Below are 20,108 nucleotides of genomic sequence, written 5' to 3' on the forward strand. Positions count from 1 at the left end.
ACATCTATGGCAACAAATACTTAAAACACCTATTTTTTTTATCATGTAAAATTTACTGTCATGTATTGTTACCACTGCAGCACTCACAAGTTTGGGCATTTGGAGTCACAGGAAAGAAGACATTTCTTTTCTACCCTCATTTTCAGACAACATCATCAAGGAATTGCATACTAATAAGCCGAACAAATGGTACTTTCAATTAATGTATAAATGTACATCTGAAACACGAGCCCAAACTAATTCAGCTAACACACCCTTTTCTATAATAAAGCTTCTTAAATGAAACACCATCTCAATTATTGTTTAAGTACCGTGTAGCCACCAGCTTTGTTCTGAACTTCCAAGAACTCAGAACTGAGGTTTGCCATGGGGACATTCATGGATGAAAAATTAGATATGAGCTGGCAACGGGCGACTGCAGCCCAGAAGGCCAGTCATATCCTGGGCTGCATCAAAAGCAGCATGTCCAGCAGGTGTCGATGGAGGGGATTCTGCCCCTCTACCCACTCTGGTGAGACCCCACCTGCAGTGCTGCATCCAGCTCTGGAGCCCTCAGCACAGAAGGACATGGAGATGTTGGAGCGGGTCCAGAGCAGGGCGACAAAAATGGTCAGAGGGCTGGAGCACCTCTCCTACGAGGACAGGCTGAGAGAGTTGGGGTTGTTCAGCCCGGAGAAGAGAAGGCTCTGGGGAGACCATATTGTGGCCTTTCAATACTTGAAGGGGTATTATAAGACAGAGAGAGGCTTTCTTCCAGGCCTTGTAGTGACAGGACAAGGGGCAACAGTTTTAAACCAAAAGACGGTAGGTTTAGAATGGACATAATGAAAAATTTCTTATGATGAGGATGGTGAGACACTGGAAGAGGTTGCCCAGAGAAGCTGTGGATTCCCAGTCATTGCCAGCATTCAAAGGTCAGGTCAGACAGGGCATTGAGCAACCGAATCTAGTAAAATACGTACCTGCCCATGGCAATGGGTTTTGACTAGATGACCTGTAAAGATCCATTCAAACCAAACCATCCTATGATTCTGTGCCTGCCCTGAACTTCTCTGACCTGCCTGCAACTTTAGAATGATTTACTGTAGCTGTAACACCAATTTTTCTTCTGACATGGTGGCTACACCTATTGCTTTCCTTCAGTTACCTCCCTTTGGCACAACGTTACTTTCATTAAAAAGTAGTAACAAGCAGGTTTAATAGATAAAATGAGACACTTATAGCTAGCACCATGATGGAAACACAGATCTGGTATAACAGCAGAGGCACTGCGAAGTGGAAGTCATAGAACAAAAGTCATTGAATCATTTAAGGTTGGAAAAGACTTCTAGGATCATCAAGTCCAACCATCAACCCAACACCCCCAGGCCTCCTAAGCCATGCCCTGAAGTGCCACGTCTACATGTTTTTTGAACACCTCCAGGGATGGAGACTCTACCACCTCCCTGGGCAGCCTGTCCCAGTGCCTGACCTATCTTTCAGTGAGGACATTTTTCCTCCCCTGACCTCCTCTAACACACTTGAGACCATTTCCTCTTGCCCTGTTACAAACATCTTGGGAGAAGAGACCAACACCAACCTCACTACAACCTCCTTTGAATTAGTTGTAGAGAGCGAGAAGGTCTCCCCTCAGCTGCCTCTTCTCCAGACTAAATAACCCCAGCTCCCTCAGCCGCTCCTCATCAGACTTGTTCTCCAGACCCTTCACCAGCTTCGTTGCCCTTCTCTGGACACGCTCCAGCACCTCAATGTCCTTCTTGTACTGAGGGGCCCAAAACTGAACACAGGATTTGAGGTGCGGCCTCACCAGTGCTGAGTACAGGGGCACTATCACCTCCCTGCTCCTGCTGGCCACACTATTGCTGATACAAGCCAGGATGCTGTTGGCCTTCTTGGCCACCTGGGCATGCTGCTGGCTCATGTTCAGCCACCTGTCCACCACCACCCCCAAGGTTCTTCTCCGCCAGGCCACTCTCCAGCCACTCTTCCCCAAGCCTGTCGTGTTGCACAGGGTTGCTGTGCAGGACCCGGCACTTGGTCTTGTTAAACCTCATACAATTTACCTCAACCATCGATCCAGCCTGTCCAGATCCCTCTGCAGAGCCTTTCTATCCTTGAGGAGATTGACACTCCCACCCAATTTGGTGTCATCTGCAAACCTGCTGAGGGTGCAAGCCCCCAGTCACCTGGGACCTCCCCTGTTAACCAGAGCTGCTGATAAATGATGGAGAGTGGCTTGGTGAGCACCTCTGCCAGCTCCCTCAGTACTTTCGGGCAGATCCCATCTGGCCCCACAGACTTGTCAGCGTCCAGGTGGAGCAGCAGGTCATAAACTGCTTCCTCCTGGATTATGAGGGGTTTGTTCTGCTCTTGTCCCTGCCTTCCAGCTCAGGGGCTGAATACCCTGGGGATAACGGGTCTGAGTGTTAAAGGCTGAGGCAAAGAAGGCATTAAGTACCTCAGCCTCCTCCTCATCCTCAGTGGCAATTCCCCCTCTGCATCCAATAGAGGATGGGGATTCTCCTTTGTTCTCATTTTGTTGTTAATGTCTTTGTAAAAACATTTTATGTAACCCCTGACAGCAGTGGCCAGATCGAGTTCTAGCTGGGCTTTTGCCTTTCTAATTTTCTCTCTGCATGACCTAAGAGATCCCTGTACTGTTCTTGAGTTGCCTGCCCCTTCTTCCCAAAGTGGTAAACTCTCCTTTTTTTCCTGAGTCCCAGCAGAAGCTCCACGTTCAGTCAGACCAGTCGTCTTCCCCACCGGTTCATCATAGAGCACATGGGGACAGCCTGATCCTGTGCCTTTCAGACTTCCTTCCTGAAGAATGCTCAGCCTTGCTGGACCTTCAGGACTGCCTCCGAAGGGACTCTCCCAACCAGTGCCCTGAACAGGGCAAAGTCTGCCCTCTGGAAGTACGTGGTAGTGGTTTTGCTGACATAAAGAGCCAGCCCACTGCCTCTGCTTCCTTGCCAGTCCATTTTGAAGAGCTTATAGCCATCCATTGCAGCACTCCAGTCATGACAGTCATCCCATCATGTCTCTGTGATGGTGACTAAGTCATAGCTACCCTGCTGCACAATGGCTTCCAGCTCCTCCTGTTTGTTGCCCATGCTGCGTGGATTGGTGTAGATGCACTTAAGCTGGGCTATTGATTTCACCCCCAACCCTGGCATGCCACCCCAAGGCTCCTCTCTAGTGGGCCTGGCTATATCCCCTTCACCCTTCGAACCTAGTTGAAAATGCTCTCAATGAGCCCTTCTAACTCACAGGCAAGAATCCTTTCCCCCTCTGAGACAGCTGAACTCCATCTGACACCAGCAGACCCCGTGCCATGTAAAACTCCCCATGATCAAAAAAAACAAAATACCACATGGTATGGCACCAGCCTCTGAGCCACTTGTTAATCAAGCGCGTTTTCCCGTTCCTTTCAGTATTCTTCCCTGCCACTGACAGGAGTGAGGAAAACACTACCTGTGCTCCTGATCCTTCAACCAGTCACCCCAGTGCCCTCAAGTCCCTTTTTATTGCTCTTGGAATTCTCTCCGCAACCTCATCACTGCCCACCTGCATAACCAAGGGTGGGTGATAATCAGAGGGCCGTACCAGACCAGGGAGTTTCGTAGTAACATCTCTGACCCAAGCCCCACGGAGGCATCAGGCTTCCCTGTGGGATGGGTCTGGTCAGCATCTTGGGCCCTTTGTTCCCCTCAGAAGGGAACTGCCTACGACAATTATCCTCCTTTTCTTCTTAACAGAGGCAGTCATAATGCATGGGCTGACCGGTGCTCCCTAGGCAACCCCCTGGATGAACCTTAACCTACAAAAGGTGGAGTGTGGACACACAGGATTCACTGGAAAGGACTACTGGTATGGGATGGTAAGAGATGGGGCACATGCTTAGCACCAGAGACCTCACAACTATTCAAAGGTCAAAGAATTGCAGACCTGGACCTGGACAAAAAGAGTTTTCAGGGGTAAATAAGAAAACAAGAATCTAACACACAAAAATGCACCACATATATTTTACTGCTATGTAGCCTGGAGCTCCAATGAAAAAAAAACCCAAGACATAAAAATATGCTAGCAAACAAAAATGGCCTCAAGTGTTTTCTTGAGGGAGGGAAAAAGAAAAAACATCAACATCACATTCTTCTCAGTGAAGGTCTCCTGATGCTAACAATGCTCTACCACCAGACTGAAAAGGCCAAGCTCAGGACCCAGGAGAGCAGTGGGAGGGTGAGCAGAACACCAGGATAAAAGGTAGAAAATACAAAGTGTGTGTATAAAAATTTTAAGTGTATTTATTAGTGAATCTTCTGCTGTATATTTTCCCTCTTTTTCTTTCTTCTGTAAAAATTGCATCTGCATTAATAATGATTCCTGTATTGGACTGTCAAGATACAAGCAGTAAATTCCTAGCTTTTTACACCCCTTTTTGCCCATAGACAAGACTTTGAGCTTAACAGTTTTGCACAATCATTTAGTGTATTAGAAAGTACTCATCAGGAAAGCAACCTGTAATACCCAGTACCCTGGCATGCAGCTTCAAAAATTTCTGGTTCTTGTGGAAATGACAGATATTTCTCCAAGTTTATCCATATTAGAAGTCTTTCATTATTTTATTTATAAATTTGTAATTTTCTTCCCTTCAATTTTCTTACTTTCTAGGTTTCTTCCATCAAGAGTTTTACTCAGTAGTGTAATATTTTTATATACTATATTTATGATACATATGAAGTTATAATTATAAATGCATATAATGATAAAATATATACTAATAAAGTCCTCAACCCACTTCATTACAGCTCCTGCTAAACTGAGTTTATTACATTGACCTTCCATAACACAGATCAATAAGAAGAAAATTTACAGTTCTAAGAAGATGTTACAATATGCCTAAAATGGCCTGGAATTGTTCTTGCCAAAATGACTATCACCCCAAAATTACTATTAGATCAATCCAATGTTGAAGAAATTATGAAGAGCTATACATTTTTGACATTTCAAACAAACCTCTTCCTACATACCAGCAGTTTCGCCTTCAAAGAACCAGGGCACTAAATACAATATCAAGATTATCTCAAATACTTCAACAAATAAATTTGGTGAAAAATTAAGAAAAGTCAGCCCAGCTCCAGTAGAAGGTTCCAAAGACAACCAGCTATAAAAAGTAATGGGCTCTGTCAGGAACAGACTTTCTCTCAAGAATAGTGCCCAATATCAAATGTTAGTAAGATGGGAGTCATAGAATCATAGAATCGTTAAGGTTGGAAAAGACCCTTAAGATCATCGAGTCCAACCGCCAACCTATCACTGCCAAGTCCACCACTAAACCATATCCTCAAGCACCAGGTCTACCCTTCTTTTAAATACCTCCAGAGATGCTGACCCTACCGCTTCCCTGGGCAGCCTGTTCCAGTGCCTGACAGCCCTTTCGGTGAAGAAGTTTTTTCTAATATCCAACCTAAACTTCCCCTGGCGCAGCTTGAGGCCATTTGCTCTCATCCTATCGCTTGTTACTAGGGAGAAGAGACCGACCCCTGCCTCGCTACAACCTCCTTTCAGGGAGTTGTAGAGAGAGAGAAGGTCTCCCCTCAGCCTCCTCTTCTCCAGGCTAAACAACCCCAGCTCCCTCAGCCACCCCTCAGAAGACTTGTTCTCCAGACCCTTCACCAGCTCTGTTGCCCTTCTCTGGACACGCTCCAGCACCTCAATGTCCTTCTTGTAGTGAGGGGCCCAAAACTGGAAATGTAAACATAAAGCAAATGAGCAAGATGCAAGGATAGAAATCCCATTCAGATTTTACCCTGCCATCTCTAAATTAAGAACATTCATTCTTTCATTTTTTCACCTTGTCTTTTAGAAGTACATCATCCTTTGGAGAACCCAAAGGATAAAACGCTGTTGACAGGAGTTGCAGGAGGCAATTTGCTGTTATCGTAGAGGCTGGGAGAAGGAGTAAGCAATGGTTCACAGAGACCGCTCTGGCATGCTGCAAGGTAGCCAGGAGCGCATCTGAATTCCCAGGGCGTTACCAGAACTGAGTACTGAAACTAAAGCATCTGAAGAAACTAAGAGTAAATTTAACACCAATGAAAAAGTAAATGCACACCAATGCACAAAGAAAATCTTGTTAACGTTGCACATTATTAGCTGAACATATATCTAAAAAAGAGCTGATATTATGCTCATTTAAGAATATCTGCAATTCCTTCTGTATTTCAAACCCATCATTTTCTTTAATATATTCATAAGTTTAGCTACCCAATATTAGTTTTGATTACAACTAAACCACACAGACTCTGTATCTAGCAGAATTTTTATAGGGAATTTACCAACATGTAACTCAATCGCAGCGTTTCATTATTTTGCTGTCTTCATCAGGATATTACTTTATATCTTTGTAATACAATGCCATCGACACAGCCCATTCCATATTAGAAAAGTAGAATTCGCTATGCAAAAATCAGAACCAAACTGGTTCCTTTGCCTTACTAAGTAAACCACGCTGAAGAACACACCAAAAAAATGTATGTATCTATTCATATAAATCTCTTTTTGTCATACAGTACTGATGATCACCCTACTAAGGGTCATAAATGGAGCCGAGATCTTCCAATCAACAGAACAATCCCTGTGGTACTTGACCTATCAAGGCAGTAAGTAACAAAATGCTGTTTCCTGATCCATAGCTAAAAGAAATATTTTTAAAAATTTAAAAAAAAAAAGTGAAACTCTGTAATTTTACAACTATTTGCAAAACAGTAGATAGATGGGAAGACTCCAAGATACAATAATCAACATGCAGCTTACTAGATGAATGCTCTTGAGCCTTGAAAAGTTCCAAAAATTGAACTGAATCGGTGCCTTACCAGCTCGCTCTAAAATCGTGGAATTAGTCAGCCACATTCTTCACAAAAGAAAGCTCAAAAAAAACCCACAAAAAGCCCACACTACTACTTTGGTGTGTGTATAAGGAAGTCATTTTAGTTGAGTTTTCCTGTACCTCTTAAACATACTGTTTCTGTAAGACAGTATCAAGTTTGGGCCCCTCCTGAACAACAGAAATATTGATATATTGGAGCAAGTCTAGAAGAGGATTATCAAAATGATGAGGAGGCTAGAGCGCACAATTTGCAAGGACAGGTTCAAAGAGCTGGGTTTGCTCAGTTTGAGAAAAAGAAGAAGGGGTGATTTTTACTCTTGTGACTGGGGTCAGACATGGGAACTGATTTCCCACAGAGGTGGTGGAAACACCACCCATGGACATATTAAAACTTAACTAGATCGTGCCCTGGGCAACCTGATCTAAGCCATATCACTTGTCAAAGCTGCCCGTGCTTTGAGCAAGGTCCTGGACCAGATACACTCCAGAGGCGCCCTTTCCAACCTACACTGTTCCATGGACTACCTCTTTATTTCAAGATTTTATGAACATTTAAAGGATTCAGTCTTTTAAAACTATGACTTTAATAATGAATAACCATTACACTCCCTCAGTTAATTAAATCTCAAAATATTTTCTATAGAATTCCAAGGTTTCCAGCAGTAAAACAAAAAACTTAGATTTATATTCTAAAGTAAATAGCACAGATATAGTTTAAGTCTTGTTTTACTAAAGCACTGATTATATACTCTGATGAAGGAGGTTTTATTCAGCATGTGACTAATGCTTAAATCTGACCAAGTAAAATCCTCATTTAATTCCGTTTCTCACCTTGGAAGGGAGGTACTGATCTGCAGCCTTGGCAAAGCTGGAATGACTTCAACAGTACAGCCATTGGTCTTCACTCCTGGCAGATTGTCAAGAAGGCAATCACTGAAGACTCCAAAAACTGAAGTATGGTAACCTGATTTTTAGAAGAAAACACCAGTATGTTGTGAATTTTTCTGTTTTGTGAAAGGTCAAAAAGAACTAAGCTTACTTGTCTGATCGTACCAGTATTTCTGCTACCCAAACCACCACCACCTCTACAGAAGAATCTTCTCAGGACACAAAATAGGGAAAATGTTTTCAACCCCTCTAAATGCCATTTATAACTACATGATAACATACAAACAACACACCTATATGCCTTTCTATCTGTGACATGTAAACTAAAAAAAAAATAAGAGTCCATGATTTCTACCACACATTGTGGTAAGTTCTGTAAAATCCTTTACAAGATCAACATGATGAGCCATAGAATAGAGACCACCATTTTATACGACATCACCTAACCCAGTGATGCACATAAAACTTGTTATCCTTCAGTGTATGTTAACAGTTCCTTATTTCCTCTAAAATATTTTAATGACAGTCTCAACTGTATCCAGAAGCAAAGGAAAAAAAGAATCCTAAAGGAAGTGAATTAGGAAAAAGAAGTATATATATGCATACATGCATACACACACAGACCCCTGCCATAAAAGACCACAGCTTATCCTCTGAAAGTTTAATTTAGTAGGAAAGTACCTCTACACCGATTCCTTACCAGGCAATATATACAAGCGATATTTGAAGGAAAAATTGATACATTGGCACAAAAACAGCCGCCAAGTCAGAAATCAACTCCTCTACTTGCAATACATTTTTAGTATGTGAAACTAAAAGCCAACAACTAGAGCACAAATGTCCTGAATGCTTTGATGCTATTCTATATTTACTGAAATGGTTTCTGGGGGGAGAAAAAAATCAAGTAAAGAATCATTTTATGAGCAGACACAAAAGCACTGAAGAAAAACACAGTGAGAACAGTTTCTTCGAGTTCAAAGCCATCTTCTTTTGGTGCTTATCAAAATGGTTCTTGTCCTCTAACTCTGTACGCCAGGAACACGTACCTAAAATTGTGTTTTGGTAAGATGATTTGGTCCTACTTCTTGTGGAATTTATCATCTTCACATATACCTCCTTTCCTAGGAGACTGATCTGCTCGTTCTCTACAAAAGCTCTTTAATTCTCTTTACTTACTACAAACACAATTTTATTTAGGCTTATTAATGAAATGATATCTCAACTGCAACAGACTACACACATTGGTTAAGTTGTTTCTACAAAAAATTCTGTAATCTTACATGAACACGATTAATTAAGAAAAACAAACTGCAAGATTATCTTCTGCATTCTCATAAAAAAGTTCAAGTAATCCTCCTCAGCAGCTTTCCAAATGAAAGCATTAATAAAGGGGAGTTTGATCTCATTATGCCTTTCCTCTCATACGCGAGATATAGTAAATATGTGTTCATTACTGCTGTTACAACCGAGCGATTTTTCAGGCTATGTTTTTAATGAAGTCTAGTATAGAAAACAGATTTCTTCTATTATTTTGTTTTTTCTTTTACTTACTGAGGAGGATTCAGAGTGGCAAATATATGTGTGTCATACAAACATGTAATCCACAGAGATGTAAAGCACATGGTTGTTTTGCTGGGAAGAGAATGACTGAAGACATCCCTTACCATTGACAGTGATCTGTCCAGTAGTTTGAGGAACACCAACAAGAGTTACCGGGTAGAGACCAGATTCTGCAGGTAGAGATAGAGCTGCAGGAAGAGATTCGAATTCTACTCCTGTTGTCAAGAGACCCTGAAAAAGTCATATTACATAGATAAACCCCTTTATGATATACACTTACATTTTTATGACATTTTAATCCTTTGCATTACCTCACCTAAACTTTTACAATTTATTCCAGTTTGCTTATAGCAGTTATTTTGGTGTTTAAGTTTCAGTGACTGAAGCATCCGTCTAGAATTACGGCAAGGCTTGTATTTGGGATCTGTGGTGGGAACGATGTGTGACAAACCAGTACAAGTTTATACCCAAGCACATTAAAAAGAATGAGTGATATCATCTGCATGGTGTTGTTTTGTACCTACATTTAATTGTACCTGTGACCTTACTTATATATTTGCTTGTATTTTGGGCAGTGGAAATGAAACACCAATAGCAGCTCTTGCTTAGCTTTAATTAAAGGTCCTGGACAGAAAGTACTTACCTATGGGGAGAAAAAAAATTGCAGTATTTACAGATAATAGAGCAAGTCTAGCTTTACTATCCAACCTAAGCATCTCAGTGAGTTGAAATAAGACGTCCACTTTGCTAAATCGACCCTCTATCAAGCCTAGATGCCTGCAGTTAGACTGTATGATTTACTCCCTTAGTGTATGTCAGAGAAATATCTTAGCATCTTAAATTTAAAACATGGGACAAAACAAGAAATGAAGGGAAAAAAATTATTTTCAAAAACTTTTAAACACAGCATTATTGTCCTTAGCAGATTGTTGGGGGGTTCAAGCTTGGTTAATTAATTTAGGATGCCTGAACACAGAACATACTGTTAAAAGCAAGAAAGTTAACATTGCAAAGGACGTAAGCCTAAGTTACCAGCTGCTTTTCTATACACACAGATTTTTATTTTTATTTTTTAATAAAGATGCCATCCAAATTATCTCCATCCATTAATACACTAAGTGCAACTGGATTAAACCTCAGCTCCATGAGGATGCTTCCCAGGAACTCAAAACTCTAGGGAAGAGGTAGATACTATTTTTGTAAAGGCAGATGAAAAAATTCATGGTCTGAGCCACAGAAAACCACAAAGAGACTGAAGACTCAACAAGAAGTTTAAGAAGCAGCAGCATTACCTGCATAGTGCCAGAATACCAGCATTGCTTTCCTTTGAAAACATCTGATTGCCTAGATTTAATTCAATTGGGTTTTCAGTGGTGCACCTCCAACGCTCATGCCAGCTGTAAAAGGCAGACTAGCCCTCTTACATTTCTAGTTCTCAATTAGAAATTAGGAAAATTGATACTTGTATAACAAGTACTTAAACACAAATGGCACCAACGCAATAACCCAGCCAATGGCTGAAACTTGACCTTTCCTGTACATTAAGTCTTAATGGCCTGATTTGCATTGGGACTAACCACCAGCAAGTCTTCTTCATGCATTTCCTAGATATTAACCAAAATCAACCCACTAGCAGTCAAAGACTGAACTAAATTAAAAGCCGTTATCAGAATTTCTTCCCTCCTCAGAAGGCAGCGTGCCTTCTGGAAAATTAACAAACAACTGTCTTTTATGTACACACTACGTAATGACTAAATAAATGCTTTGCACCTGAGATTTTTAACAGCAAAGTCCTAAACACACCAGAAGCTTAAGAAAGCAAACTAGACATGTTTGTCAGGTTCTTGATTTCTCTTCTACTGAAGGTCTGAAGTCAAGATTATCATATACTCAAAAGCTAAAAAAACCTTTCGTTCTAGTGATTAATTCTTTGTAGACTTGACACTGTTGAGACAACACCTAATTCAATCAAAGCTATTCTTGCTTTGTGGAAAGGTGTGTGAGTTATCGTTCTCTAATATTGCACAAAATTCAATGTCATTTCACTTGGGTTGTAAGAAAATACCATGTCCCACCCTCACTTCTACCGAATTTTAGTTTTCCCTCAGTTTCACATGGAGATTTCAGCTGTCTGAAACAATCCACAAAAAAGCAAGCAGAAATGAATTCTGAACTCCTGTGCATTCACAACCCAACGTATCAGAGCACTGATGCTTTTTGATTCCACTTCATAAATGCAAGCTTGGTCACTACTTCTCAAACAGGTACATTTATGCAGCTGGGAGCTTAAGCAGCCCTTGTTTGCACTCTTGGGAAATATACCGTGCAATACTTCAGAATAAAGAGATCAAAATAATTATAATCATTGCAATAACTAGATAACACAAACTAATTTTAGATATGATGCAACATGAATGATTGCATGTGACTGAATATGAAGCTTTCTGGTGGTATTCACCCCACAGAAATAGGGTGAACATTCACACTTCAGTACTGGCTTAGCCTCAGTCTTCATCATAATCATTCCGCTTTTGCTTTGGCTGAAGCAAATCATAAACGCTCTGAAACTCACTTTTAAAACAGGTGCAGAAGGCTTTGTAAGATTATTTCAGTCCCAAAAGCACTTAACTATCACTTGGTCAAATATACATTTCAATTATTCAGGATTCACCTCAACTAAATACTTTCATCCAAGGACTTAAAGCCCTTAAAAAAATCAATGACAAAAAACCCCACCAATGTCTCGTTCAGCATCAGCTATAGCAAATGTACATAAACAGAACTAACTCATCTTCCTACTCTGAAGCAGAGCCAACTCCACATTAACCATCCCAGCATGTTTGTCTAGGGATTTTTGGAATTCCCCTCAGTGGCAGTCTCTAAGAAGGGGTTAGGTAAATTCATGCAGGGGTTGAACTGGAAAGCCTTTCCAGTTCAAACTTTCCCCTAATACTACACTGGACTTACCTTGTAACAGTCAATCCACATTGTTATTTCTCCATTCCTAGCTACCCCCCAAATTAGCCAGTGTATCAAATGCCTATAAACACACATGAATCACTAAGAAATAACAACATCGTTGCAAAACCATATTCAGGTCTCTTTTCTGAAATATGGGAAGCTCCTCATTACGACAGGGTCCTAATTAGCCCAGTTTTCCTCCAAGGAGGAGAGGGAAGCAATGAGTAAATACAGCTTTTTCCCACTTTCTTACTCCTCTGCCTCCCATTTGTAATCAAGCTGGACGTCAGGACATAGATTCATACATTAATTTCACTTCTTGCAATATAACCGGACTTGTGCTCTTACTTAATACATCCCAGCAATTAGACAACCTCCACTCTCAAGCTGGATTGAGGGGGGACATTTCCCTGAAAGCCTTTTATGTTCCTGTAAAGGAAAATGTAACCTCAAGGCAGGGCATAAACGAGCAGAGTGCTGAGAAATGCATCTAAGGTAGCCAAGCGTGCACATACACAGGCTGCCATACGACCTTAAAACTGCCAGTCAAAACCTCACAGCCCAGTGAGAGTTTTGATCTATGACACCAATGAGTTCCCTCATTGAAGGGAATTGAGGCTCAGAATAGACCAGAGCCAAATAAACCTGAAAAAACTAAAGATCACAACTGTGGAGGGGAAAAAATAGGGAAATGAAGTGCGAAGAATTAAATAAATCAATGGTAATATTTTTAAAGGCTAATGGTCATGGCTCAGGAAAAGCAATGAACACAACCCAGCTGTCAGAGAAAGCATCTTTCTCGCCGAAGGAATTAAACTGAGTATGGTAACAGCAGACAAAATCCAGACAAACATCAAGATCAAAAAGGCACGCAGATGCATCTGGAGTACAACCACCCAAAATATGCATGTGCTTATGGACAAGAAAGAAGAGTTGCTAGTATGAGAAATTGCTAATATTAAAATGATTTAATAACAGTAGACAAAAAAAGTGGCTATATACAGTGAACATTGGTCCCTAACCCCTGAAATTACATCAAAATGACACCCTTAGATCATGCTGATCACAAACACAGCATGTGGATCACAGATAACTGGGAAGCAAAAGAAGTACTCAGCACAATGTATTTTTCTCGTAATGCACTAAGAATGCATTCTTGGTCTCTTCTCTAACAACAAAAACAATGAAAACAAAGAGCTTCTCTAGAGAACAAACTTAAGGGAAATGCCAAAACACCTGCACTAAGCACATGCTATGCCTGAAATAGAAATAAAAGAGCCTCAAGTGTATTATCACACGAAGGAGAATACAGCATTCATTTCTCTCACTATTACAGTTTTACTATTCAGTAAAACTTCAAGTTTTTAAAAGTAAAGATATTAAGAAAACATTAAAACTCACTGAAATGGAATTAAAAAAAACAAACACAAGAATAAACCTCAACTAGGCTTCGGAGTTCCAGACATAGACTGAAATCAAGATACTCACCCTTAAAAGTTCACCCACACAAGTAAGTGTAAAAGACAATGACATATCTAGTATGTCTGAAAGACAAGTTTCAATATTGCTATTTGCTGGAGAGCAGAGTTCAGCAATATTTGCCCGACATTGCCCTCTGGTGCCCAAAACGTTTTTAGATTAACAGTGACAATCAAATGAAAGCTGAAATACTGGCATATGCTTTACCTAAACACATCGGACACACACACGCACAAAATTAAAAATATTAAAAAACAAAAAAGAGGAAATAAGTGTTAGATTTCTTTTCCCTTCAGTCGTCTACCTTATTTTAAGTAATACTACTTAGTAATCATTGCTCTCTCTGACCTTATAGGAAAAGTTTACCTGTACACAAGGCTTCCTCCAGGGAATATACGAATCACAGCAAAAAAAAACAATTTTACATTTCCTTGTATGCTTATAAAGCAATTTCAATTGTCCTAGAGTGAATATATGCACGCTATTATCAGGGCATGTCTTTCAATCACTTCGAACATCGATTTAGTTTCAGAGAAACAAAAGAACTTGTATATAAATGGCAGCATTTGGGGATGCTGTTAAAACAACAGGAGTATGTAACTGCTTGTTTTAGGCTTACTTACCAATCCTGAAATGCAGTTACCCTTTTTGTAAAGTAACGCTGCCATCCAAAGTAGTTTTCACATTGAACAAACTTGATACAATGTGGTCAAATACTTTACACAAAAACTGTCAAGTATTTATTTAAAAGGAAATTTTTCCTTACTGTTTCTAGTAAGATTATTTTAGACAGACCTAGAAAACACCTAGCACGGTTTTTTATCCTTCGCCCTCACCTGCTTTGTCTAAATCCTTGCCCAATACAGCTTCAATTAACTGTCATCTATCAGTAAGTAAATATTTTCTCAAGATGGCAGAAACAGCACAAAGATGTGAACTCACTAAGGAGCGGTTTGCGGAAACAATTTAAAAGATCATAAGCTAAATTATGGGCTGGTTATACATAAAGATTTATCAAAAATTTAGATGGTATTTTTAAACATCAACATACAGCTCTTGGTCTAGTATAGACTGAAGTTTACAAAAACAAAAGATAACAGCCATTCTTCTACCATCATTAATCAAACTATCACACTTAAATTGTCTTCAAATAAACACAACATTCCAAACAGAAGGAGAACTACAGAAGACTTTCTTTTTGAATAATGAGCTTTTAATACTATAAACTACATTACTCCTGTGTTTTGGCGTAGTATTTTTTAGTTTCTCAATATTATTCAATTATTCAATACAGTTTACCCTTCTCAGTATATATTGTAGCTGCCTCACAACCACAGCTATATTTTCTACAGTAAGTGCAGAAAAAATGGTTTCACTCAATGAGTAAGTGATTCAAAGAATTCATAAGCCTCAAAATTTCTCAGTTTTTTTTTTCTCTTTAATATGAAACTTGAGAAACAAAGAGGAAAAAGTCAAAATCTTAGAGGTCTTAACACACTTTGCAGTGCAGCTTCACGTGCATTTTATTTTAATAGTAGATCTCACTAGACTGTACCATGATTTACTGCCTTAAACACTTGTCCCAAGATACAGACTAAATCCATCAGAGATTTCTCAGAATTTCTGGGGTTTTTTGAAGGCCTGAAATCTGAAGGTCATTTTTTTTCTGGACACAAAAAAGGCTTAATAACTGCAAAAGAGATAGAAGCTATCATTCACATACCTGAGCAAGTCTATACAGAAATCAATATTCCTGGGGAAAAAAAGTAAAGTGTTATATATACTTATTTACAGCTGAATATCACATCTCCTGTTAACTTCAGCTCCACCACCAGGATAGGAAAGATATTCTGTCTAAGCCGTTGCAGTCAAAGCCAGTTGGGCTCATTTTTGTCTCTCTCTCACTCTGTTGATTTAAGGTACCCACTGAGTTTTATTAAAGCACTTCATCTGGTCACCCCTATGATCTCTCCTACTTCGCTTATTGACTAAAATACACAGTTATTGGACCTAATCACCTCCACATTCCATGATTAAACACTTTTGTTTGTCATTTTACAGATGCTGTTGCACCTTTCAATGGATCAGCCTTCTAACTACATCGACGAAACAAAAACATGAATTAGGAAAAGTAGTACAGAAGTGGGACATGCATGAAGAATAGGTATCTAAATAGAGTCCCAAATCATGAATATGCATGAGAGGGAATAAAGAGCAAGAACAACAAAAGATGGGCAAAGAGCTCTGAGAGCAATTAAATAAAACAACAAAAAAATCAACTTTTCAGACAGTATGGAGCTTATCGTCTGAGCAACACTGATCAAAGTCTTGTCTCGCCAGTCTCATGTCAGCTCTAGAAATTCATTCTTTTACTTACGCGTACATCAACTAAACTACATGTACTTAGCATGAATACTTTAAATAATAAAAAAAGCTAGAGAAGCCCTTCCATGAGGAAACATTTGCCTCACAACTTGTGCTCAGTACTAGTTGTCTGCCATCACAACTTTCAGCCATAATAAACAGGAAGACACATTAGGAAGGGTATCATGATAAAAGTTTGGATCAATGCTTCCAGCATTCATTTAACATGAAATGAGTAAGCGAACAGAACAACAAATCATGAACTGAAAGACAAGGGAAAGAGAAAATTAGAAAAAAAAAAGACTATATATTTCAGGACAGATACATGTTGATGAATGGTGAAACATGAAAAGGGTAAAAGCAAAGGAAATCAAGCAATGGAGAACTCAGAGAGAACTGCCAGCCACTGGAAACGAGCCTGAGCAAGGAGTCATACCGCAAAGGTAAGGTGCTGAGTCAGACAGAAGGAAAAAAGTTGTGAGACAAACAAGCTGAAACTGCTACTAAATGACAGGAAAGAATACGCTTGCTATGAGAATGATTCTGTGAGACCAAATAATATGAAAGAATGTGATACATCATAAGAAATCAGACAAGAAGGGAGCATGCGGACTGCAGGCATGAGTACATGTTAATAATAAAACATTTTAAAATATTAAACTACGTTTTGAATTATTAAAATAAAAACAAAAGAGTTTATTCTTGTGGTAAAGTAATAACTATTCCCACATGCTAGAAAGCTCACAGATGAGACCAGAAAATCAATTCAGGCTGGAAGGAGATGCTGGCGGTCCTCTTGCCCAGCCCACTGCTCAAAATAGGGCCAACTCTGATGGTAGTTCAGGTTTTTCACTGTCCTATACACTCAAGTTTCAAAGATTTCTGAAGATGGAGATCCTACGTTCTCTCTGGGCAACCAGTTCCCGTATACGATCACCCTTGTGATAGGAAAAAGGGAATTTTTTGTTAGGCAAGCTTTCCATTGCTGCAGGGTGCTCTCTGATTCTCACCCTTACGCTGGGCACCTCTGGGAAGAGCCTGGCTCCATTTCCACTGCACCTTCCCAGATCGGGATCGAGGAAAGCAATAGGAATTATTACCCCAGTATTCTTCTAGAAACTGAACAGATGCAGCTCTTTGAACCTGTCCTCATCTGTCATATGCTCCAGCCCGCCAATCATCTTGGCAATTCTGCTGGACCGATACCAGCATGTCAATATTTCTATTGTACGAGGAGCTCAAAACTGGGCTCAGTTCTAAAGACATTGTCTCTCAAATGCCAAATTGAGGGGAATAATTACTTTCCTCAACTTGCTGGCTACAGTCTTGATACCACAGACAAATCAAGCAAAATCAAGTAATTTCTACCAACGAGATGACATTACCGCACAGCAGAATTTCTCAAAGCGCTCTATTTATGGAGCACTGACTAAAGAATTACGTTAATCACTTCAATTATTTGTATCTAGTTTGCATGCCTGCTTCCTCTTTTGCTTACCAATGAAACTGAAATTCATTATTAATTCAAAGACAGAACTTTATGATGTTACCAGTAAAAAGAAGTATTCACGCTACTACAATTAATTTGCTCAGGGAATGGATGAAGAGCACATCTAGGCAAATAACTGTATTCTGAGTTCTTAAGTGTATGTAAGCACTCATAAGAAATTTCCTAATTAAGAAATTATCCAAACCCAGTTTTTTTAAATATATAATTGCATCATTACTTACACAATACAAATTAGACTATAAATCAAAACGTTCTTAAATAAATCAATTCCTATATAGGGTCCTTCCTCATGCGCGGCGTTACAATTACTTTTTCTATTCATTCCTACCAATTTGGAATACTTCTGTGAGGGTTAGACTAGATGCTGCTGAAGAAACCAGCGCATTAGCCTCCAGGAATGAATTTTATTATGCTATAAGCACAATCTTTGGGCATGTTCATTTCCTGTGGAAAAACACTTTATTATATGTTGCATATTATCAGTAATTTAGGTCAAATTGTTTGACTAGCCACTGCAGTAGATCTATCGATAAAAAAACCCAAAAGTCCTAAGCAAATAAATATACGCCGATTCATTTAGCCTAAAAGAACAATGGGCTTTAAGAGACGGGATTTATTTTTTAAAGCAATATTAAAGGTAAAAATATTGAACATAAAGGACAGCACTGGATTAGGACTGAGCGGAGATGATGTTGGTTTGGTAGTTAGAGGACTTTTAACCTTTAAATGGATAACATTATTTTAAAAAATTGGCATAAATAGAGGGGGGAAAAAAAACAAATTTACTTTGTTTCAGGACACACTGCAGGAGCCCACAAAATTAATATCATACAGTCGCCTCAAGCAGTAGATGGCTTGGGCTTGATCCTTCAAACTTTACATGCTTCTCTGGTATTTTAGCCTTTTTTTCCTCCCTCCTGATTATTTTAGCTTACGGTGTTTTCAAATAACATATACCCTTGGGAACAGCAGACCTGTGAGCTGAAGCTTCTATTACAAAGTAAAGCTTCTCAGAAGTAACTATTTAAATTCCTTGGATTTTTAAAAATGTGGTCAAAATCGGAATTTAAAAAGCTAGGATGAATGCAGATTTTTAAATTACAGTAGTAAGTATACACTAATTATTAGGTTTGGGGATATAATTATTACTTGAAAACCAGTGTATGTAAATTATGTAGCATGGTTCTAGTCAGTGCAGAAAGGTACAGAATTGATCTACAGGTCAGTAACGGTAAAGCATTTAAACACTCTGAGTGGCAGAGACTTTTCATTTCAATACCTCGTTACCAACAAATATGAGAAAATTGACAGTACCACACTGCTAAACTGAGGTTGTACTGGCTTAAACAAATTTTTAAACTATTTTATTTATAGAAAACCATATTTGAAAGCTCCACTGAGAAATTTTTCAGAAAAAAATAATAAAAAGGGGAGATTTAGGAAGATACATACCATGTTTTCAACTCGGAGCTCAAAAGGCATAGGGTTGTACACCATCAACTGAACTTCACATACATCTCCCTGGACCCACTGGAAATCTGTGTGAAATGATTATAGAATCAATGCAAGAATTACCTAATCATAGTGGTTTTAAAAAGTAGCATCAGCTGAACTGTCAGACTGCTATATGTTCTTTATGTTCTAAATTAACATCTCTGTATCATCTTCACAGCCCAAGTCCTATTCTAGTGCATTGTGAGACATGAGCTATAAATCACAGGCAAAGCAATGGGTTAAAGGACTGGAATAGTTCATTAATACAGTAACAGCGCTCCAAAGACCCAGTGTGCCAACATCACATTGGCAAAATTAACTCAGGCATCAATTCAAAACAGTACTTAAATGCAGACTTAATGTTAAACACTTAAAGGCCTACATACTTGGAGTTAGGTACAGAGTACACATTGCCTTGGATAATTAAGACTCAGATAAAAATCAACCAGACAAGGAATAAACACAACAGGAGGAAGGAAATTAAAAATAATGGAAGCAAATCTTAATATAGACACAGCTGATGATACGGAGTAAATAAAAGATCATTCTAAATTAAGAAGGAAATAACTGTTCACCAGCAAGATGCCACCTTAGTTACCTCCCACTAATTTTCTTTGGGAAACAGCGAGTAGTTTGGGAGATCCTGTGGGAGGGGAAGATGACACTAGGATCTACAGATACAGATTTTTCTGAGGTTCACAAAATGGAAACTTTATGATAAAGCAAATTATTTAGTAACTTGTGAAAATACTTAGGAAAGACAATGAACAAAAATAGGTCAGGTAATAAGCTGTATTTTCAGTTTGCATCTCACTACAAGTAACAAAGGTTCAACTTTAAAGACACTTCACCCTGCCACATTTAAAATGTGGGTGGTTTTTTTTTTAATTTAAGGAGACGAGAAGTTTGTGAAAGTGAGGTCAGCAGCAGAGACACAAGTTCTGAGGAACTGTTCAATGCAGA

The 20,108-nt window shown here is 39.3% G+C and overlaps 1 protein-coding gene across 11 annotated transcripts in view; it reads right to left on the reverse strand.

Moving 5' to 3' along the window:
- TRAPPC9 (trafficking protein particle complex subunit 9) overlaps window positions 1-20,108 on the reverse strand; it is a 538,181-nt gene that overhangs the window by 438,661 nt on the left and 79,412 nt on the right. For all 11 annotated transcript variants that reach the window (XM_075085899.1, XM_075085893.1, XM_075085900.1 and 8 more), the window contains 3 exons: window positions 19,104-19,189; window positions 9,442-9,568; window positions 7,721-7,853 (listed from right to left, as the gene is read on the reverse strand). In XM_075085899.1, the coding sequence (XP_074942000.1) occupies window positions 7,721-7,853; window positions 9,442-9,568; window positions 19,104-19,189 (346 nt within the window). The remainder of the gene's footprint in view (window positions 1-7,720; window positions 7,854-9,441; window positions 9,569-19,103; window positions 19,190-20,108) is intronic.

The sequence above is a fragment of the Phalacrocorax aristotelis genome, chromosome 2 (assembly GCF_949628215.1).
Source record: "Phalacrocorax aristotelis chromosome 2, bGulAri2.1, whole genome shotgun sequence".
Classification (NCBI taxonomy): domain Eukaryota; kingdom Metazoa; phylum Chordata; class Aves; order Suliformes; family Phalacrocoracidae; genus Phalacrocorax; species Phalacrocorax aristotelis.